General features: G+C 31.8%; 1 protein-coding gene across 5 annotated transcripts in view; it reads left to right on the forward strand.

Moving 5' to 3' along the window:
* Positions 1–451: 451 nt before the first annotated feature.
* LOC126774046 (protein real-time) overlaps positions 452–24,606 on the forward strand; it is a 61,033-nt gene continuing 36,878 nt past the window's right edge. For all 5 annotated transcript variants that reach the window (XM_050495361.1, XM_050495363.1, XM_050495366.1 and 2 more), the window contains exons 1-3: positions 452–770; positions 23,136–23,285; positions 23,540–23,671. In XM_050495361.1, the coding sequence (XP_050351318.1) occupies positions 708–770; positions 23,136–23,285; positions 23,540–23,671 (345 nt within the window). In that variant the 5' untranslated portion in view covers positions 452–707. The remainder of the gene's footprint in view (positions 771–23,135; positions 23,286–23,539; positions 23,672–24,606) is intronic.

The raw sequence follows: 24,606 nt of genomic DNA on the forward strand, positions 1-24,606 counted from the left end.
TTATAATAACACTTAAAAATCCTGTAATACCGTCATATATAGTAAAATGAGATTAAAAAAAGAAAAAAGGTCTATATATATACACGAGACTAGTCAAGTCAGAAATTTAAATTGGGTGAACGGATTATTTTTATATTTCTGACAAAAAACGTTTAATTTTAATAAAAATAGTAAAATTTTATTGAGTGAATACTTTTAAATATTAAGATATTTTATGACTTAATATTTTTTATTTTAAATTTGTTACAACAAAATTTGCATTTTAAAAATACCTATTTCAAAAATAACATATTTTTAAACGTATTGATTTGTATACTTTATACTTTTAAAAAATCGTTTTCAGGACTATAAAATAATATTAAAATTTATTTGTAATAATAGCAACTATTTCTTTTTACTGTCAAACATAACACGGCCAGACGGCTTATTGCAAACTTCAGTGTGATTAATCAAGCCATTTTATCGTACGTCGTTGTCGCTTGCTGCGACTCGCGCATTTTTGTCTTTATTTGACATTCGTTTACTCGTTTATTTTTGTGTCATGTTTATTAGAGTGAAGGGGATTTGTGTCGAAATTATTTAGGGGGACTTGTGTACAAGTTATCTCTCACGTCTCTGGAATACAATGACCGTAGTGTAAAAAAGTTATTTAAATAGGATATTGAATCCTTCTTTCAGTAAAGGACATTCAGTACATAACTCCAACCATGGTTCAAGAATACGTTTCACCCGTAAGGGTACACAAATACTCATTTGAGATGGTGATGGCTGTAAGTATAATGTACCTTCGTTTAATTACTCGACTTGTAGACTTATTGTCGTTTGTGAACTAGATGCATAATTTTAATTATATTCGGTGCTTATACAAATAAATAAAAAATAAAAAAAATTTTCTGTTTATATTTAATGTTTTTTATAAATGGATATGTATTTTTTGGTATTTATTAATATCTGAAATATTACTGTATTAAACAATAACATTTTCAATATTATATTACTTAAAACATTCGAAAAAAAAATATTTTTCTTAGAAATTATTTATATACCAATTAAAAAATACAATTAACCCATATTCTGTACATTATACTAATGTGAACAGGAAACTGAAGAAAGGTCAAAAGAATTTATCATGTGGTTTTTTGATAGCAAAATACCATCTTAATTTTTACATATTTAATTTACAATAACTATGGTGTTCTTTACGAAATAATATAATTGAATTATCTATTTTAATTTAAATACCATTTGAAAAACAACATGTCATGTCTTGTTTCTCAATACTGGTTTCTTGATTAACTATCAATTAAATTCTTTAAACCTTTAAATAAAAATAATAAATATACAGAATTCAAAACTGATCAAACATGATGCATATAAGGTCTAAGGACAAACCTTGTGCAAGAAACAAAAGGCTCATTAAATTTACAACAAGACAAATTATTTTTTATCTTTATATTGCAAAATAAACTCTGTGTGGACTAACATGAAGATTAGAATTGCTTGTCAAGACAAGTAACTAAAAGTAAGATTTTTTAAGGACTACACAATAATAATGTTATGTTTTTAAATGTTTACACAATGTAATTTTAAATTTTCTTATTTTTTCTTGTCATGTTACAATTTTTTTCAATTTAAAACTTGATATATTTAGTTACAACACAAAAATTATTATCATGGTCATTTTTTAATATATTAAAATTCGATATATTTTGCTTGATATTATTATATTCTAACTGTGTTCTAACTAGAAACTGAGACATTTCCACATTGCTGTAGTACATGCTAATAATATGCGAAAGTAGTGGTGTATATATATATATATATATAAATTGAATAAATAAATAAAGACTGTGCCATATCACATACAATTTATTGAAATATGAATATTAATCAAATAAACATTATATACATTATTAATTACCGATGATAGTGGGTTCAAACCCGGGCAAGCACCCCTGAATTTTCATGTGCTTAATTTGTGATTATAATTCATCTCGTGCTTTACGGTGAAGGAAAACATCGTGAGGAAACCTGCATGTGTCTAATTTACTGAAATCTGCCACATATGTATTCCAATAACCCGTATAGGAGCAGCGTGGTGTAATAAGCTCCAATACCTTCTCCTCAAAAAGAGGAGAGGAGGCCTTTAGCCCAGCAGTGGGCAGTAAATAATGTCCTGGGACATTATTCAGACTCGGCCATCTGAGCCCGAACTAAGCAGAGCTTGTGCTATGGAAACCAGACAACTACATACTTATATAGATAATTACACCCAGTCTCAGGCCAAACAGACATGTTTATGCACACAAGTGTCTTTCCTGGGTGGGAATGAACCCACAAACCTTCGGAGTGAAAGGCAAGTATCTACCAACAACGCCAACTGGCCCGTCAAATATTATGTTTTTGCTATCCATACATAACTAGTTTACGCAATGTAGTATACTGTACAACCATGTGCAAATGTTCTACAGTGTTAAGGTTTCATGAATGAAAGATAGCTTAAACCGAACAACACAAAAACAGTATACAATTAAGGTTTTTAATGACTTATATATTTTTCATAAACTATCTGTGGTCCGCAGTTTTACTCTAGTTAAATAGCTTCATTTGTTGAATATGTGCGTATATTTTTAATTTTTTAAAAGACCTTTTTCGTGAAATAAGGACAAACCATTATTTTGTATATATTAATATTGAAAATATTTATCTGTTTTTGCCTCCATTCAAACAAGTCTGTTTGACAAACAGAAAAGAGAAGGTTGTTCTGGTAACTTGCAAATAGCCATATACCATAGTTATATTCTTATACTAATAAGAACCAATACACCAATTTTAAATATAACGGATTTTATTTAATTTTCAATTATGTATCATGTATATGTCAGCATACATACAGCTTTGATAACATATTTATTATATATATATACATATTATTACAAATGTTACACCAACAAAATGTTATAAGTAATTATGTAAAAATTCGTACATATTAAAAATACTATACACAATTTTATTTATTAATAATATATAGAATTTTTTGCTTGTTATTTTTATTAGGTGCAAGAAAACTCCTCTCGATTGTGTTATTCAATTAAATTATGTCCGTTTTTATCTCGTACTGCGAGAAATCCTTCTGGGTTTTCCAACTGTATCACACAAGCACAACAAACCGGTTCCGGCAAAAAATATTCTGATAATACTAATAATTTATTTTTAACAAAGATTATTGTAATTAAATGTGTAGTCGCAAATAGCGTTTCGAAATCATTCAGTCCATTGGTGAAAACCACCTTATAAAAATCCGTTCAATTGTTTTTTTGTTTATCCCGTTCAGACAGACAGACAGACGCTGCGGGGCACTTTGTTTTATAACATGTAGTGAATAAGTTATGTATTATAATAATCATCCGAGAAAATATAAGTATAATATTGAAGCTGCTATATCTTAATATATTGATACGGGAGGAATTTATGATATTTTGCATGATAAATTAATGACATCATAATGCTGTAACTGTAAAAGTAGTGTAGTGCAGAAGCAACTACATCGATTGCAGTTACTCGGATGTAATGTATCGGTTGCTATCGTTTATAATCGAATACATGCTAATCAGATTTGATTTTATCGATAAGTGGGAACGTTACGGATAATACTTTAGTCACGTATTTGTTTGAACAACTTTTTGTATCCCCAATGTCGCCATGTTGAGCGTGATGTTTATCACGCCCTCATTACCAAATTTTCATCCGACACATGAAGGTTTCCTTACGATGTTTTCTTTCCGCATTTAGCATATAAAAATTCAGTAGAGCTTGCCGGGTTTTATTCGGTACATCAGTGAGCATTCTCGTCTTCAAACCACTTGCCCATCACGGCTCAACGGTCACCAGATAATCCTATATATTAATCTTGGAAAATATACCATTTTTAACATAACAAATCGTTTTTAGACGTATAATTACGAGTGTTTTTATAAGTAGTATTTGTGGAATGCTTTCACTATTAATTAGCAACATACGCTAGCCGAAAAGAAAGACTTATATAATAAGCAAAATTATATTATATTACGGTTAAAACATATTTCTACTACACGCTTCTATGACTGCGTTCACAAATAAATATGTAATGTGTTCATTTTAATGTTCTGTTTCTCTCGCTAATAGTAGATTCCAAGTATTCCAAAGATTCACCCCAAGTCTGTACATACCGAGCCATATATTTGACTTCCTTGACGTTCGTCGAATTTAGTAAATTTCAGAACTAAATTCTAGAGTTAAGTTGTTATAAGCTCTCTGGTTTACCGAGCCACGCAGGGGTTTTGATTCTTTTTTTCCGTTGTTTTTCATATCATTTATATTGAAATGTTTTTTTTTTCTTGTTTTAGTAGTTTGTTGTGGTTTGTATTCGATTTTACTTTGACTGTCAATAAATAAGTGCAATGATTTTGTATTGATTTAACGTAATGTAGTTCAAGTTTTTTTAAATAATTTTGCTATAATTTTAAATACACTTATATCAAAATGTTGTCTAAAGCTGACATATCAATTTGTCATCATAAGACCCCGCCGACTCGACGAACCAAACATAATATTAAAATACCGCTCGTTTAATGATATAAGATTATCTAGTATGTACATCATTGTAGATAAGTCCCCTTGAAATATTGTTTGAATAAGTAGAAAAATCTAGCATATGTACCTGCAAATGACGCATTGTTCTTCAATGCCCTCTACCCTTTTGGAAAGGTTTCGAAGTTTATTCCACCACTTTGCCTCTTATCTTGGTACATAAAAGTTTCTTGATGTTTTCCTATACCGCCGAATACGATATCAATTATACATATACACAAATGAAGTACATGAAAATTCAGTGGTACTTGCCCGGGTTTGAACGCGCAGTCGTTGGTTAAGATTCACGTGGTCTACCCACAAGGCTATCTCCTTGTATGTATGTATATTTTACATTCATTATATATAATTTTTATATTATTAATCTCTAGTTAAAAGTCTTTGTTAATGTCCTACTTATACAAGTGCGTAAAATTATGTTAGTAATTACATATATGTGTACGTTTATCTCTGTTTCTAAACAACAAAGACGCTGTTCTTGTTTCGAGTACACAATATATATAGTTGGTTCATCGACCTTATCGTCCACGTCATTTTTTGTTGTTAATATATTTAAAAATGCATAATATAAATGATGATGCTACTTATCGGATTTTTTTTTTTAATTTATAAATAATTATGTTTAATTGTATATAAGGCGAATGCAAACACATTCGTAGGTCACAACTAAAAGTTATTACTTGGCGGTCTGGGTAGGTACCACCCACTCATCAGATGCCGCCTACCAAACAACAATACTTATGATTAGTATTATTGTGCTCTGGTTTGAAGGATGAGTGAGCCAGTGTAACTACAGGCACAACATCTTAAAACAAGAGACGTAACATCTTAATTCTCAAGTTTAGCGATGTACGGGATGATTAATATTTCTTACATCGCTAATGTCTATCGGTAGTGATCTGTCACCATCAGGTGGCTAATTTGCCAGTCCACCTACCCATTACAAAAAGCCTTTAATAGGAAGATTTGGGATTTGAACCTTGACTGGACCTTGACCAGCCTTAAAAGTAGCCACTAGATTAAGACTACACTAGACCCAGAGTGTAGGTGTTAAAAGATGCATGATTGCTTCTATTAGCAGTCAATCAGGACGATTGCGTCCTCCGCTCGTCATTTGATGACACACTTCCTCAATTTCACTATCGAGCATTTGTTCCATACATAATTTGCCTGAACACTTGTAAGTGCACAATTGCGGACATGATCAGAATTGGTCCACGCCAATCTACGTGATATCATTGAGAATTGACAAACCAAATTTTTGCACAAGTATTTTTTATTATTTTAAAGCGTGTCAGTCTAACTAATTATTTGGTTAACATATAATATGTTTTGAATATAAAAATGTAGACTAGAGATATGTCATCCCTTGTTATATCTGGTCGAGGTGATTGATTGGATGCGAAGTATTATGGCTTGAATTGAATGTGTATTCAATACAAAACTGAGCTGTTCTCGTGGATTTTTAAAGCAAATATATCTATTTTTTTTTGTCTTCAATTGTGAATGAATCTGAATATGTTGGATGATTCTCCAACTTGTCGGATGTCTTGCAATGGAGCAGCGTATAAGATCCAAGCCTTCTCCTCAAGAGGACAGGAGGCCTTGGGCCAGCAGAAATTAACGACCTTTTACTTTATTTTTTTATACAAATCGTGAACTTTAAATTCAGGTTCGTCCACGTCAATGAATTTAGGCTAAATTCAAATATTGAAATTATAAAATGAAGATCAAAAGTTTATAAACGTGTGAAATGCAAGAGTAATAATTATTTGAATTGTGTTGTTATTATATGCTTGGCGGTTGAATATCTGGCGGTGATGTAAAGACTGCCTGTCAAAAGTTGTTCCCGTAACTCGTTTCTCTCCATGTAGTATGATTAGTATAAAATATAAGTTCATGGATTGAGATGATAAAATTACTTATATTGGAAATTTTCTAAGCGCGGCGTCGGGTACCCCTGTGGTATTGCTAGAGGAACGATCGCTCTAGACGCCATGTGTACATAAGTGTTGTTTGATTTTTATAAATGTAGTAATTATTATTTATATACCTATATATATGAAGTAAAAGCGTTTACCAAAGGGCGTTGAAGAGGCCTTAATCAGGCGAGATAATCTCGCCTGATTAAGGCCCAGGGGCGGCGCTGTCTAAACGTATAACAAGAGTATCTATTCCTGTACGGATATTTTTTTTACTCCTGAAAACTTGATCCACTTGACATACCTGAACTTTTGATCCCAGGACCGCGGATCCTGATGCCATATAATATAGCCGTAAATTCAAGAGGCAGTAAGAATAAAAATTTAGCCTAATAATGAGGATCATTATGATAAATAAATGTTGATACTACATTTTTTTAACTATGAATTATTTGGTAAACAATTGTACATATATAGCATTTATAACACGTTTTTCTCATAATAATAGCAGTTGCAGCCACTCGCTTACGTTGTAATGGAAATGTCACTCAGAGTCACAGGGAACTAGAAAATAGGCTAGGCGCTGTGTATTGCATTTATTTCATTATAATCATTTGGTCAATTGAAAGTAGAAAATAGTACAATTCCATAGTGTTGAATAGAATTTCCGTATTTGTTTTATATTTAATTGTTTTAACAAAGGGTACGAGTAAATGGGAATTTTATCGTAAATCATCTTCTTCGTAAAACGTCTTAGACACTGACACGTACAACCAGGAGATTGAGATGTTATGTTCTTTGTGCCTGTAATTACACTAGCTCACCTTTCAAACAGAAATCTTCAATATAAATCGATTTATAGTATTGTAGTTATGTTGGTGCAAGAGAAATAGGTGAGTGAGTGGTACCGACTAATTTTTTTATTGTATAATGTCGAGTCGAGCAAATACCTGTTTGTAAGTGGTCATCATTGCCCATAGACATTGGCAATGTACGAAATATTAACCATTTAACGCGCCACCTACCTTGAAAACTAAGATGTTATATCCCTTGTATGCAGTTACACTGACTCAGACGGATACTACAAAAATTCTATAATTTTATCATATACTACCGGTTTCACTTGCGTTAAACGATACTGCTTATACGTTCACGTGGGTTATACCGTGATGGTATACTTAGCCTAACTAAATCAGAGAAGTAAAGATAAACAAAACTTTTATTCACATATTATTTTGGTGCATTTAGTTTGTAATTATAATTTGTAATTATGTTTGCACTACAGTTACGCGTGTCGATTTTTTTACCTGTGTTTGTATAGCCTGTGTATTTCGTGTTCATGCAGTGTAGCGTATATGGTTTATCGAATGATACCGGTTTTACCAAAACTTGTTGAACAACTTGTCTCAAAATGTAAATTGAGTAAAAAGTTAGGTTTAATTCGCTTTAGCGTCAAGGTTTCTGCAATCTGAATTATGTTTATAATTATGGAAAAATCTGTTTAGAAATAAATAACTAGTTACCGTTTCAATTATACGTAATTGCACCCATTTGCGACATACGACGACTTTTTAAACCATTTTGTTGGCTTAGATAACTAGATATTAAACTCATTGACAAATTGAAATATATTTTTTTACAACTCGAACAGCAAGCGATGTTGTAGTGCTCTGTTGTCTTATATTTTTATATTGATTAACAATAAGTAAGTGTTAATGCTTCTGCATTGAATAAATTGATTTGAACACAATCGGCTTTAATTCTTATTATTTTTTCTACTTTGTAATATATGTACCTATAATATATATTGGTCGTAAATCTAAGCGATAAATTTTCAATAATAATTATCTGGCTGTTTTGATCGTTCCAAGACCTGCAAGCCGTATGAAAGACTGTGCTCGGACGGACGGACAATCAATCTGATATATGATATATTACGCTCAATATTATATAAATACGTATGTTATAAAGCCGAGATGGCCCTGTGGTAAGAACGCGTGAATCTTAACCGATGATCGTGGGTTCAAACCCGGGCAAGCACCACTGAATTTTCATGTGCTTAATTTGTGATTATAATTCATCTCGTGCTTTACGGTGAAGGAAAACACCTGCATGTGTCTAATTTCACTGAAATTCTTCCACATGTGAATTCTACCAACCCGCATTGGAGCAGCGTGGTGGAATAAGCTCCAAACCTTCTCCTCAAAAAGAGGAGAGGAGGCCTTTAGCCCAGCAGTGGGACATTCACAGGCTGTTACGGATTACGTATGTTATATGAATAAAACTGTAAACAAAGAAATTTAATATGACTTTGAACTCGGTATTTTATGGAATATTTTTGCCTTATATATAAGTTTATATACTTTTTGCATTTGATCTGATTGAAATAAAACATTAAAAAAGGCATACTTTATACAGGGTAACTTTTGTGCCGATTCAACTCGATCGAGTCTTCATTCTGAATCGATGGTTAGTAATAGTTAGATTTAAATTTATTTGCAGTCAATGAGTCACGTAAACATCTGTCCTTAGGGACGGTGTTTTTAACTTGTTAGTTTAGACAAACAATTTAAAAACACCGTCTGATCGTAACGGGATGGTACTCAGGACCGGATTTAAAGGTGGGCAGCTGTTATGGCGTTTGCTTCCTAGCCTACACAAGAATATCTGGAAGACATTTTTTTTAGATAAGAATATGACATTGATTCTATCACATAGAAAAGGTGTTCAAATTTACATAGTAATCATTTTTTGAATTATTATTATTACAATTACCAGAAATTAATTTAAAAAAATAAGCGTGGCTATACATTTTGTGAAGAAAATTTTCACACTTATTTAGGACCTATAAATCCGACCTCGATTACCACAAGTCCTGTTATCAGTTATCACGCGACAAGTTGGGGGCGTTGGCATCATACAGTGGTACAGATAAATGTCACGCTTTTGTTTTAAATGGCTGGTGGTAGACAGTTTATGGTAATGACTCAACTGTTTGTTATGAAGTAGTATTTATAGTTCCACTAAGTGTATTTAAAGATTCAATGCAAGCAACAATTTGCTATAAAATTGATTGTGATTATACGAACTGAGTACAAGAATATAATCCATACTTCTATAATAATATTATAAATGCGATAGTAACTCTTGTCTGTCTGTTTCACTTTCACATCTAAATCACTAAACTAATTTTGATTAAATTTGGTCTACATGGTGAATAGACCATGGTTATTATACCTAACATCTGCTGTCTTCCTATACCGTAATAAGTGGATGAAGCCGTGGCAAAAACTAGTTCATGAAAAATTTTAAATAATTAATTATTATTTAGATACTTATATATAAGACTGTAGGTTTCCTTCATTGAATAAAATATTTATGTATCTCTGCATGTAATTTATTTGTTTTAGTAATTTAAATTATTTTTGAAGTCGGTGCAAGTGAGGCAAGACTAAACTAAAAGAAATCGTTTTGATCTAAATAAGTTTTTTTCAGTTAAAATAAATTAGTATTCTGGAATCATTAAAATCCAATCAAATTAAAATGTACTTTATTCACGTAGGCTTTTTAAGTTATTTTTAATTGTCATCTTACCAAAATAAATTTAATTTAAACTCGCCACCTGTTCGAAATGTAGATTCTACCGACAGAAAAAAACAGTACTTATAATAATATTTTTTATAATATTTTTGCACCAATGAATTTATATATGAGATTAAGATAAAAATCATTCAGCGGAAGTGATAATAACTTTTGAAATAAAAATATATTTCAATGCTTAATACTATAAAAGTATGTGACCAGTCGTAGATAAGGCGTCAAGGATTGCACACACACAACTTTGATTTCTATGTATCTATGTCTCGGAGACTTTTGCACACATATATTAAAATATTTAGCTTATTTATACAATTTATATTATGTAAGAATAAACTCAGACTTCACAGAAGATGATCGTTAATTGTCAGGAAGTGATATGCGAATTTGACCGTTATCATTATAACAATTAAAGGTTGCACGCATCAAAATAGCGTATCATAACCTATTTCAATTGCAGAATGAGAGATACGAGACTATTTTGTACATAACTACCATGCTATGTACAGGAAACAATTCTTGATTAATATAACTTTATTTATTTAAACACTTTAATTATATTTCCAAAGCTCCGATGAATGCTATAGAATATTTTGGAGTTCAACCAACGATATTCGATTCGTGGTCAAAGTTGTTTAATTAGTCTTTAATCCTGTCATAGAAAAAGGCTATAAGTCGACTTTTAACACTTCGCGAGTTAAATGCGAAGTTTTATTGAATCACACTGCAGATCACGTGCTCCGATGAGTTCGGATGAACTCACTCGGGATACGTGTCAGCTGATACGCGCGTGAGCAAACGATTAGCTCGGTTTTCATATTATTGTTATTTAAATGTATATAACACGTAATATACATTATTTATATAATACAATAAGGTATTTCATTAATAATATTTGTTCTTTGTTGTACAGTAAAGCATACTTCTATTGTATTGTTTTTGTTAAATTAATTTGCAAGTAATATTAACAGTATGACACAGTTGAATTTAATTGAGATTTGTCTTTTTTAGAAAGATCGTATGTATTGAATTGCTGTTTCATTATATTATGACTAGCTGTTCCGCGCGGTTTCATCCGTGTTGTTGAACGATACTACTCGTAAGCCGAAGCGTGTTATTTTATAGTTTATAACCTTTCTTAATAAATGGTCGTTCAAACAAACTAACTCTTAGTTTTTATATGCTATAAACGTACTTTATAAGACTTTGTGAAAGATCGCCTGGATAGGTACCACGCACGCATCAGATATTCTACCGCAAAACAGCAGTACTTAGTATTATTGTGTTTCGTTTTAAAGGGTGAGTGAGCCAGTGTAACTACACCACATGACAATTTACTTTCCTAGGCTGGTGGATCATTGGCGATATAAGGGATGGTTAATATTTCTTATTATGCCAATGTCTATGTTTTGTGATCACTTACCATCAAGTGGCCTTTTAACCTATTCTATATAACAAAAAATACTTGAAATGTTCTCGTTGTTTTCTATAGATATGTTTTACTAAAATACACGTTAAATTATAATGTTGTAATTATAATCGTTCAATGAACGCGTTCGCTTATCTTCCCGCTTTTATATAAAACTCGAGCGGCCACACGCGATTAATTACTGACTTATCAACTTAGATCGCTCTTATTGTATCTGTATTTTTGTAATAACATTGATGTTCAGTTGTTCTTTTTGTATTTAGACATAACTATCATTAAATGTTATGCATGTTTAAACTTGATATTCAATCCAACATGTTAATTTTATAAGCGAAATATTTCATGCATACTCACACGCGATTAAAAAACCGCGTGGTAAAAACAATCTTTAATATCGCGCACATATTTGTCATGGTGTAGTGTGATATAAAACGCTTGGAAAAATCGTGTGGTTTCATTATGCATATTAAATAATATTAGGTAAATAATTATACATACTATATATTTCCATTGTATTTATTAGGAACTAGTATTCGCTTATGGCTTCGCCCGCTTGCGTCGGCAGCAGTTTGTGTGCCTGCAACCCTATGTTTCTCTCTGTAACTAAAAACGTGTGGTAGACACGCAAATTTCATGTTCATCTGTTGAGTAGTTAAGACGAACGGCATTTATAATATATCAGTAAGGATTATAGGAGGTATAATTTATTATAATAAGTATATTATGTTCAATATGAAAAATGAAATTACCATTTTGGTTCCATTATACATGTTTGTTTAATGACCGTTGAAATGTTACCAAAATGATATATGTCAAAGTAATAATTTAGAAAACTTGAGAATTAGGCATATTATAGAACAAATATTTATAATGCTTTTATCATCAAATGGCCCATTTGCCTGGCGGTCTGGGTAGGTACCACCCACTCATCAGTCGCTACTATTCTACCACCAAGCAATACTTGGTATTGGTGTGCTCAGGTTTGAAGGGTGAGTCACTGTGACACAAGGGACACCTGCATCTTAGTTCTCAAGGTTAGGAACGCATTGACGATGTAAGGAATGGATAATATTTCGTACAGCACTAATGTCTAGGGGCAATTGAGACTATTAACAGCTGATAGCCCATTCGCAACTCCGCCTTGCTATTTAGAACAAAAGTATTAGTATTAATGGATTAGTATCACTCACCTAGAATGACTGTGATTAAGCTTAATTGAACATTCAGCTTGACAAAGGTCTCTGAGACATAGCCGAGTTTATGTGTACAGAACTTGTAACAAATTATTATGTTTATCAATTTACAGCATCGATTTTGTATGAACAAGTAAGACTAATATGATTTGTCTAATAAAGCATCGTGTAAAAAAATGCATATTTTTAGTTTATTTGTTATATATATAGTTTACTTGCATAGTTTGCAAAATATGGAAGTACAAAGCTAATAGACACGGTGGCGCTTTTACCGATCCATACATTTTTTAAATATTTGTTTTTTATATATATATTTCTTTATTTATTACATAAAAGACATAAACTGCTAGTTTATCGAGAATATGCGAAGCCGAGACGGGTAGCTTATTATTGTATTGTCATCAATTCATACTTGTGCAATACGTGTGAAAAATTCTAAATTATTCGGACGCCTGTAAGCGAATGAAAATCGAATTAAAATATTCCGTTACATACATACTAATCAAGCCAATAAAAGCGAGTTATAATGAATTGTCATTGTATGTGGTATTGTATAGGTGTGGAACTGTTAACGAAAACTCGAGACGATCTATTCGTGTTTCCTATTGAGGACTGTACGAATGTTATCAATAATTCCGCGTGACATACAAACCGAAATTACAATATTTCGATAAGAGGTCAAACGGCGAATCGTTTGACCTCTGCAACAATGTAAACACTTGATAAAATTAGATTTAAATGTGTTCCTTTTGAATTTATTGTCTTGAGCAATTAAGTTTGAATTCTAATATTAAATTATGATATAAATTTCCTTCTTTTACTTTCTACAATAAACTATCTGACTTAATATAATAAATAATTCGCAATTCATGTTCACACACATGTTTTGTAGTATATTTCTAATGTCTGATGGTAGTAGAAAGTCGACAAAAAATATTCAATTCTGTTCAATTCTCTGTATGTGGTATTTTAGTTGTGCCAGATTATTTTGTCAATGTCACGTAAAATGCCAAAAATATACAGTACTGCGCAAATAAGTTTTTGTGTACGATCGTAATGTGTGCCACGTGACATCCCGCATCACGCCCGGGCTCGGCCATTGACACTCTGAGAATCCTTACTATTAAGCTCTTTAAACTGTAAGGCGATTAATAGTATTTGATACTTGCTATCGTGGTGTTCGTAATGAGAGGATATACATAGATTTAACTTTGTATGCTTCTTTCTGAACACTATATTTATATATAGGCTTTGTTTCGGCTATTTATTTAAAAGACGTAGAGGCATAGGGGTATGTAAATAGAAAAATATGTATTATTTTTTGTAACTGTATTTAAACTTGGTTATTTGGACATATAATATATATGTCGTATACACCTTATGGGCTTCTCCTAATATTCACTAAAATATTATAAACACAATTAAACATCTCATTGGTCGAATCAAAAATACTTTTGATCGTATCAAAATACTTCTGAGTTTATTGTATGCATCCCACTGTATATGAATATAATTTAGTTGTTTTATTTGTAAAGAACAGTCATTTCCGCAGTAGAAGTAAGTAGAAAGTAATCTGGGTTTGTCGCCGATGGCGGTGTTGTCGAAACCAGCTCAGTATATAGATATTCAAGTTGAGGATATTTATATATTAGGATATTTATAGCTATTATTATGAAAATCTTATTATAATCATTATCTCTGATTATGATGTCCATCGCCGTCCGTCGCGCTCGGAATTCCATGGCTTTAAAGGAGCAATGGCTCCACGTTTACTTACTTTACTTTGAGAAGTAATATAGCCTTATCGAGAATTTCTAAATCTGCAGCCTTCTAAAGTGGCCATAACACTAACAAAACAATCACTTACTCTAAGACATGTCCTCTAATGACTTACTAGTTCGCTCTTGGTAAGTGTTGACAAAACTAATAACCGAGAAACAATCAGAAGTCAGAAGAAATCCCCCATTTATCCCGGTTTTAAAACAAAAAACGATATTCCGTACATCAGACGTATCATCTTACCAAAAATGACGGTCCGTGTACATGCCAAATTATTCTCCCAATCCAACGAACCAAGATACCGCACTAACGTAGACACAGCCCAGGGAATTGCCGTCACCAAGCCACATCACGACAGGGGATGGAACATAACGACGGTTGGAAATAAAACATTTGCTTTCATTGTACAAGTTTAAATATTAAATAATTAAACATTGCGTTACATTAGTATTTTTGTGTATATATTGCGGTTTGTGTAATGTACGTGTTGCATCATTCGGATTTTAAACTATATAAGTAACAATTCGTAGCTGAAAAACTAGGTTAACGATTCTATTGCTAATCTTAAGCAATGAGCATTGGAAAGGTTTTCCAAGAATCTACACGCTATCCTTAATGATAGCCAGGCATATATAAAGGTATTCGATATATATAAGAAATGTAATAGTGTATCGAATATAAATAATGGCTGTTATGATGATTGATAGGCCAATAGCCCGAGTATAAAAAGGTCGCCAAGAAATACAAATGTCGCAGGATCGATCGTGAAGCTATTATCAATATATCTATAGGAAAATATTACTGAAGAATGATGATCTGTTGACAGTTTACCAGATGTTACTTTTAACATACTGCATAGTAAATACATAATTTGAATATTTTGGATTACTTAACAATGAGTTCTGCTGTTGAGCTCAGTAAAATATATCACAAGGCGCTGAATTGACCTTTCGTGACTTGCTAAAGGTCTTTGATGATGAAAAAGTTCCTTAATTGTTTTCGTGGGCAAGATATTTTGTTTTTATTAATAACTTGCAGGTCTTGTGCTTAGAGTATTAATAAATAAGGCATATGACTCAATACAAGATTCTATATTTAGATAAAAATCAAAGAGACATTTAGTATACTATATAATTAATATACCTTCGAAAATGGTGATTACTTACTGATTACCATCCTCTATCAACTCAATTTATATGTGCTTATGAAATAATATTTGCATCTTTTGATTGATACATCTTTACTGATCTTATTTAATTATTTTGATGCACTTTCTTCATATAATTCTCCTTCATCTCTAAAAGTTCTCACATCTAGCGCGATGTAATCACTAAAAGTTCTTGATAAATGTATCTAAAACAAAATGTACATATTTGTTTAGTAATATAAAAATTGAACTTGGTGGTAGGGCATTGTCTGGGTATGTACCACTCATCGCCAAATCGCAGTACTCAGTATTGTTGTGATTCGATTGGAGAGTGAATGGCATAACATCTCTTTCCCAACGTGGTGGTGGTGGTGCATTATCGATATAAGGATAGGTTAATATATCTTATCGCGCGAATGTCTGTGGGCGACGGTGGCCACTTACCATCATGTGGTCCATTTGCGCGTCAACCTACCAGTATTGTGAAAAAAAAGATTCGACTCAAAAGTTACGTACTATTTATAGCAAAAAAATTCATCTGTCTCTTTGAAGACAGAATCTTCGACTCCCACGGCGTTCTTCCGCTGGAAATCAATAAAACTATTTGTAGCAGATCTTTATAACGGTCGGGTCGGTTGTGACTCTTACATGGCGCCGTTAGATTTATACTGGTATGTTTTTTTTTGTAATCATTATTTTATATGAGAATTATCCGTATATGGTTAAGCATAGCATGAATATGTATAGCAGGAATAAGCATTTGACAGTTACGTTTGTTATCCGGCTACACAGCGTTAATAATTATTTTACAGAATAATGTACACGTTTTTACAACAAGATCCCAAGATAATAATAAAAACCGTTCAATAGAAAAATTCAAAGAAATCGTTAAGAAATAATTGTGTGCTAAAAGAAATATAAAATCATATAAAACTAATTATTTTTAAGATGATAACACACGTTTTGTTATAAACATGAATACTTTATAAACAGTATATATTATTGTTAAAACAACAAAGATATATTTTTTCCTAGTTCTATTGTGGTTGGATATTGGACAGTAAGTAAGTCAGTAAGCAAGTTTTGCTTCTATATTGAATAAATATTTTGATTTTGACTTGTAAAGTCAAGTGACTTAATGATAATTTTCTGTTGTACGCGCGTGTAGGTACTGCATGTAGGAATACTTCCGAGTGTAATAAGTGTTTGTCGTCAATTAAAACCAACGAAGGATGTCAGTCGCTTGGTTTGTTATATGCATAACAATTGAAAATTAAACTCGATAACTCACTGAAAAAAATATCTCTATGTAAATGTGTGTACCTGTTATGTTGTATGTTACTACTTTGACCCTTGGCCCGGTGTGCGTTGCAATGCCTTTTCAATTTAGTAAATTATTATCGTAAACGATTTGCGCAAAAATATTCTCCGTGCTGATATGTGTTAGTACATGACAATCATGACGATCGGTTGAACGGTGCCGAGCTGCGACAAAAGGGATATGGTACAAAACAATACAGCCAAACGCAAGTCGCAAACCTTGGTTTATTGGTGCCAATATGAGTAGGTCTGAAATTGTAACAGCCTTGCGGCTTCGTTCCGGGCACATTCCAGTAAATAGTTTTGCCTTCTTAATTGGTAAGGCGGTGTCATCTGCTTGTGCAGAATGCCATAAGAATGAGGATGTATACCATATATTAGCAGAATGTGTCCGAAATGAAGCAGAAAGAAATATTTTATTAATAAGATTTGATATTAATTTATTAGATATAGGAGCTTTTAACAGCATACTGGCCTATCCTGTCTCGGATCAGGCTAGAATGTTATATTGAGTAGTACAAGTAGGATTAAGACATAGAATTTGTTATTTATAGGTTGATTTTGTAAACTGATGATGTATAGTTATTCCTATAGGGGTGGCATGATCACTCGGTGACCAAACCCCTCTTAAATAAAGATTAAAAAAAAAACGGTGCCGATGTTGGAGCGCTATCTTAAGTCGAGTTATGACAATGTATAAAAGCTATAAGAAAAAATACATTCATGTGCGAACTTTGGTGACCGCTCAGAGTGATGAAGTCAATATAAAACCGAAATTTGTACTACCATATTTTTTTCGTATATATAAGATAAATCAACATAAAATGACGTAACTACCTATGATAATAATAAGTGTTTATAATTGCAACTTCATACATAAATATTATAATTACGCATTTTATAATTTCGTATGTGTTTGCATTGGACAATATTCTTTCATAGCTCAAGGTTCATATTCATTTGCTTTTAAAATATCCAAGGTTCGCATCAAGCGTTATCTTTTGTAAGATAAAAGTGAAGGCATTTTTCGTTGATTTAATTTAAAATGAAATGATAAACTTCCGCCTCTCAAGTAAAAACCTTATTTATTTTCATTTCCATGCCGGAAATTAATATATGTTTTTTCTCTTTTAATGAATAAACTAATGCCGATCTAATTGCGCACTAATGCTTATTTCACTTTCATAACATTAACATTTGTATAATTTTTAATAAACGATTCATTTGCATACGGATGGTAGATTTGTTTACGAGGGGTCATTCAAAAGTGTCGCTATAGGAACGACTTGACTCGTTACTCAAAAACGATCGTATGCTGAAATTCCTTTAAATGACAATAATATTTGATAAAATACTTCTTCATTATGAAATGGCAAATAATTTAAAAATATTGCGATAATGATCGACAGTTTAATCTGAAGTTCAAAACGGTCCGGGAGACACACAAGGACAATGCAGATACCTGCATTGTCATTATCGAGTATCGAAACGCGTCGAAGGAAGATTCAATGTCACGGCGTCTTTTTGCACGTTTAGCGAGTGTTTAACACCTATGACTGAATGTCATTCTATTGGTTGTTATTAATATGTAATGTTAAATACATACTTTGTTTAAATATATAACTTGTACTTGTTAAGTCAATAAAACTTTCTCGTGACGAAGCTTCTACGTTTTTCGTATAAGATTCTACAGTTTTTTTTTTACTTTTCCTATTAATAAATTTAAATCTCATCTTAATATAGAAAAAAAAGCCTTGATAAATAAGGTACATTACTCAACACAAGATTATATAAATGATAAAAAGTTTGGTGTTAGTAGTTTCCAAGCGGGATATTCATACGTTTAATTGTATTCGATTGATTTTAATTAAAAAGTAGTTACTTCTGAGTTTCTTGCCGGTTCTTCTCTTTAGAATCTGCATGCCGAACCGGTGGTAGCTACATTTAATTCAATACTGTTACATGACGATTCAAACCTGCCTTTATGAGCCTACTTGGATAAAGAAAGATTTATATAATATACCAAGCAATCATAAGTTGATACAAATATAGTAGATTAAGTGTAAAGTAGGCCCAATTTCAAGTAATTAGGTTTTCATCTCACGTAAACATCGAAATACTTCCTGTTGATCACTTTCTCCTCTATATTAGTATGGTATATGCGGTTATTATGTCAAACATTATGTACATGACTTGAATGTCAAATTGTATCATGGACATACAAAATTGTCTGCTCATATTTGTCTTGCATGAATATAAGTTCTATTAATGAAAATTCCAAATCTCTGTTTAAGATTCGCGTGATTTAGTCACTGCGCCATCTCGGCTATGTATTATATTGTTAATACTCTGCCCTCCAGATTTTCACATTTTTAATTGGTGGAACGAGTGATTGTATTAACGTCACGATTACACATCGATTCGATTATTGCCGTTTTAATACCTATTAATTTTCCGTTTTAATCCAACTTTAGGTAAGTTGGATAGACAATCGATTTTATTGTCATTGAAAATACAATGTAGCAGTTATTATGCCTGTTATTAATATTATTGAATAAAAACATATAACCTCAAATATGTAACAGTTTTTGTTAATGAAACATCATTTTATATAAGTCCTATTTTTTGCTAAGAACCGTATCACAGTAGCCAATAAAAGAAGTCGCTATGTCGCCCCTATTACTTCAGCAATCACAACTTGAAATATATAATCTATTAGAAATAAATAGAGTTAAGGCAATAAAACTTTATATGCATGTTTTTTCCACAAACTTCCAAAAAGTAATAGTACGATAAATTACGCAATCTGAGAAGCAGTTTAGCTTAATAAAAATGATAAATAAACAACAGAACACAAGTGTATTTATTGTCCCGGGCCGTGTGTGTGTTTGTTGAATTTTGTCAATTCGACCGATTTTTAAAACTCATTTCAAACCAATTTCTCGTGGCTGATCTAAATCTGCTACGTAAATCTACTTCTAATAACTTGATAAATGATAATTTGCAATATCGATTTCTGTAACACGTTTGCTTGTTCATAACACCGGCCTGTTCAGCGAGTCAATGTCAAGGACCACATTGAGTAGATTTGCCGAGATCATATTCGTTTGATCTTATGTAAGATCCATGTCATATAAGATCACTACTTGTTGCCGCTTCGTTACTCGTACACATATAAAAATAATCCTATATCCAGTTTCGGGCTTATATAACTCGAACACTACAAACCGAAATTTATTTTAAGCTAACCACTACCACTTTTATATACCAAAAACTTCCCATTTCTTTCTTTCGTTACTCTCGTTTCGCAAAAGTGTATTGCCTGCGACCGATATGATTAAATCAATTGACAATGTGCATAAATATTGTTTGACTAACCTTCTTTAAAACTGATTGATATTTCAAAGTACAACACTCCACCCTCCCTACAAAAAGTGTATAAGTACGAGTATATATGTTCTTCAATTACCTTTTTGATTCACCCTCGTAAATATAACTTTTAGAATGATTTTAATGAGTTTGAAATAGTAGCAGTGACTCCCATTCTAAATCAATATCACGGATAGGATAAGATTATGACTTTGATATTTTTGAAAGGTATGTAAAGTTTTAAAGAACTCGTGCAATAGTTTTTTTCTATCTACATAAAAAGTTATAGTATATAAACTTTTTGATTCACCCTCGTAAATATAACTTTTAGAATGATTTTAATGAGTTTGAAATAGTAGCAGTGACTCCCATTCTAAATCAATATCACGGATAGGATAAGATTATGACTTTGATATTTTTGAAAGGTATGTAAAGTTTTAAAGAACTCGTGCAATAGTTTTTTTCTATCTACATAAAAAGTTATAGTATATAAATCACAAATAATTCTAGTATTTTCTTTAGATAATCCTATATATTATTATATTAAATAGTTCAACCGAACGTTCATTCTTAGAATATTTGAACAAAATATTCATAAATTATATATCTAAACCTTCGTAGAGAATCAGCGCGTCTATTTGTGAAATAATATGTAAATCTTTAAAGTAGTTTCTACAATCAGTGCAAACAAACAGACAGATACGGATACAGATTAAGGAAGTAAATGAATTCGCTCCAGCGTTATTAATACTTGTCAATTCAACATTGACATTGAATTTGAACTGTATCAATTACGCTCCTATGTACGTAAGAATTCAATGAATTATTATGTAAAACAAATCGACCTTGTATGTCGAGACGAACCATTTCTTTTGTAAAACATTTGCCAAATTATTATCGCAACATCAAAGAAACGGAATGCCTGACACGCTGATGCGATTTAACGCTAGGATTGCCCAATCTCGATTTCATATCCGCGGCTCCGAGGTCGCTTACTAAACGCTTCGCGATCAGCGCTGAAGGTTGATGGGGGAGAGTGGTTCGTTTTTATTTGTGCCTTCAATACCATTGTCTTGATGATTTCCGAGAAATACCGAAAGCAAAATTTTGTAGCGTCGAGTTCTATAAAATGTTGAGGTTTCTCGCGTCAGTAGTTTTGCTTTTGTTTTGTTATAATAAAGTATTTTATTCTCCGGTTATATAAGCTTTTATTTATACTGTTATATATTTTAAGGTTGTATCATATAAATCATATTTACTTATTCTTATGAAGATCACATTAATCTATTGAATTTTGAACGGTGAACTTACTTGTTTAAATGAAAACTCGGTTTTAGTAAACATGTTTTTAATGAGACGAACAAATGACCAAGTTGCAAGAAATTTTCATATTATATTGTGGATTCGCCCCCTGGCAAGCACTGCTGAGATTTAATTAGTGTTTATAATTCATCTCGCGAGGGAAGAAAAATATTGTATGGAAACCTGCGTGAAGAGATTTTGCCCAGTAGTGGGATATTTACTGTCTGTTACTTCTTTACGTATTTATTTTATAGCCTAAACAAATTAGTGAAAGTTTTTATGTTTCCGGTTCGCCAATCTTGTTTTTAGATGGGAAATTGATGTAACAAATTCCATTCGTTTTAATATATCGTTTTCGTAAATTTCGCTAATAACTTCTACTACTCTTAGAAGTATTCACTATTAATAACGTTTACGCTTTTTAAACGCTACGATATTTGCGTTTAGAAATAGAAACTCGATTAAGGTATAAATTGGGAGTTAACTCATAAAATTTGCGGAACAATTTATGCGATACCGTGGATAGTAAACATTGCTTTAACGTCAGTCGCTCATATTGCGAGTGGATTTGGTAGAAAATTGATGACCATTTAATAAACATATCGAATGTTATGTTTCTATTTGTGTTACGATTAAATGCAAAAGCTAAACAATGTTAAGATAAAGCAAAGTCACAGAAAATATCCTATTTTTGAAAACTATATAATTAAATATAAATGAAAATCTCTCTTTCCTTATTGAGCAGTTTTGGAGAATATTTCATGATAATGCGGTTTGGTGGACACAAATATAGCGATACTTCATCTTACATAATATGTTGCTCGCAAGCACGTGATGAATTATTAACACAAATATAATAATTCTATTTGAATTTTATTAGAACCACCCATAGAATTGTATTTATTATTACGTACAGTTGTGTTAAGTTTAGATGTTAAATACACATATTATTAAATTTAAAGGCTGTTACAACATCGTATTATGGCGAATTATGCCTTTAAGAATAAGGACATAACTCTAAACTGATTTCAATATTTTTAGAAGATCATTCTGTCTTTTTAAATTTTTAGGTTAAAAATAGCATCTCTAAAAAGTTGCTAGTTTTGTGAAAAACACTTGTTCTGATTAGTTTGTTGACGAAAATCAAGCTAAAATAATATATATATATATATATATATATATATATATATATATATATATATATATATATTATATTCTTGGATTTTAACATTTAGTTGTTTTTATGGCATAAAATTAACAAAACTTTTGCTATAAAAAAATAACAGGGTAAAATAAAAACCCAGCAAAGGCCGCCATATTTTACAGTGGTCCCTATCAGGCAACCTATTTTAAAAAATTAAGAGAAGGTAAAAATCAGGCATAGAGTACACATACAGTTAACTTTAGTAACACTCTAATAATATTAAATAAATTTTATTTGTCAACAGGCATATGAAATGCGGTTTCCGAGCTGTCCACAAATACCGGTGGTAATTGAATGCGTGATCACCGAGGACAGCTGGTCCGCAGATGATTCCCAACGCCACACGACCAGGCGATGCCAGCTGAATGTTGATGCGCCATATTTGTTGAAGAAGGTGAGCCAATTGTATTATATTTAAAAGTTTGAAACATTACATTAGCTCGTCCATCGAGATACCATCATCATAATTATTGATATGTAAGCGTCCTAGTGCTCGGTACACGGTCGGGGCTAACTGAGACTTCGAGCGTCAGACGAGTAAGAGTAAGATTTCGAGCGTCAGATGGCGTCAGCGTAAGATTTCGAGTTTGTTGTTTACACATCAATTCTCGTGAGTACCTTGGAACTCACATGATTTATTTGTTTCAGATGATCGGCGTCGATTACATATATTTCATTCAGAAAAATCACCTGGACCTCAAGAATAGAGTACTGGAAATCGAAGCAACAAACGAAACCTTCGCCTCCAGAGTATCCGTAATAGAAAAATGTAAATATTATGTAAGTATGCGTAGCTTTAATTTGAGTATTTTATACGATATCTAATAGGAACTTATGAAATACTGTTATTATTAAAAAAAAATACTTAAAATTATTCTTGTCTCGAATTTCACATAGTTTTTTATTGATTTTTTGAGGTGACGTCGATAATTAGATGTTGTTGGACGAATTGGAAATACTTTTAGTTTTAAAATTTACAATTAATACACGTTTTGTAATGCGTGCATTATAAAATAACAATTTATTTATATAATAGTGCGTATTATAAAAATAAATTTAGATAAATTTATTATTTGCATTTGTCAATATAATCAAAATACAAAATCTTCCGTATTCAAGTCTTCAAACGAAAAGAACGAGAAAGAAACTTAGGATCTAATCATTTCTACCAATTAAATTATTTTACACCTTAGGTAAATACAATTAAATTACTATTTACTCTCCGAAAATCGACGAATACTAACATATAAATAATAATGGATAAAAAGCTAAAAAGGCTTAGCTTTTTATCCTCTCTATATACTTGTCGTGTTGTATCAAGTAGTAAGTTAATTATCAATGTTTGTTGCAACATCATCTAAACTTATTGATAAGCAAAGTTAAATATAAATGTAATTAGTAGTAAAGCGTCAGTACAATATACAAATAAAGTGTTTAGTTATTTTCTATTAGACTAGCGGACCAGGCAAACGTCGTCCTACCATACAGACATTTTGTTATTTGGTGGCATACAGCTGTGCCATCTACCGGGTCCAATTGTGTTTTCAAACCACCACGAAACCCATTGAAATATACACACAAAATATCATCCAAATCGGTCCAGCCCTTTAGGAGGAGTTAGGTGACAAACACACGTACAATAGAATTATATATTAAGTAACATTAAAAATAATCAGAGAAGTGCTTTTCTCACATACATTGCATACTAACCATGA

This window comes from Nymphalis io, chromosome 15 (assembly GCF_905147045.1).
Source record: "Nymphalis io chromosome 15, ilAglIoxx1.1, whole genome shotgun sequence".
In the NCBI taxonomy this organism is placed as follows: domain Eukaryota; kingdom Metazoa; phylum Arthropoda; class Insecta; order Lepidoptera; family Nymphalidae; genus Nymphalis; species Nymphalis io.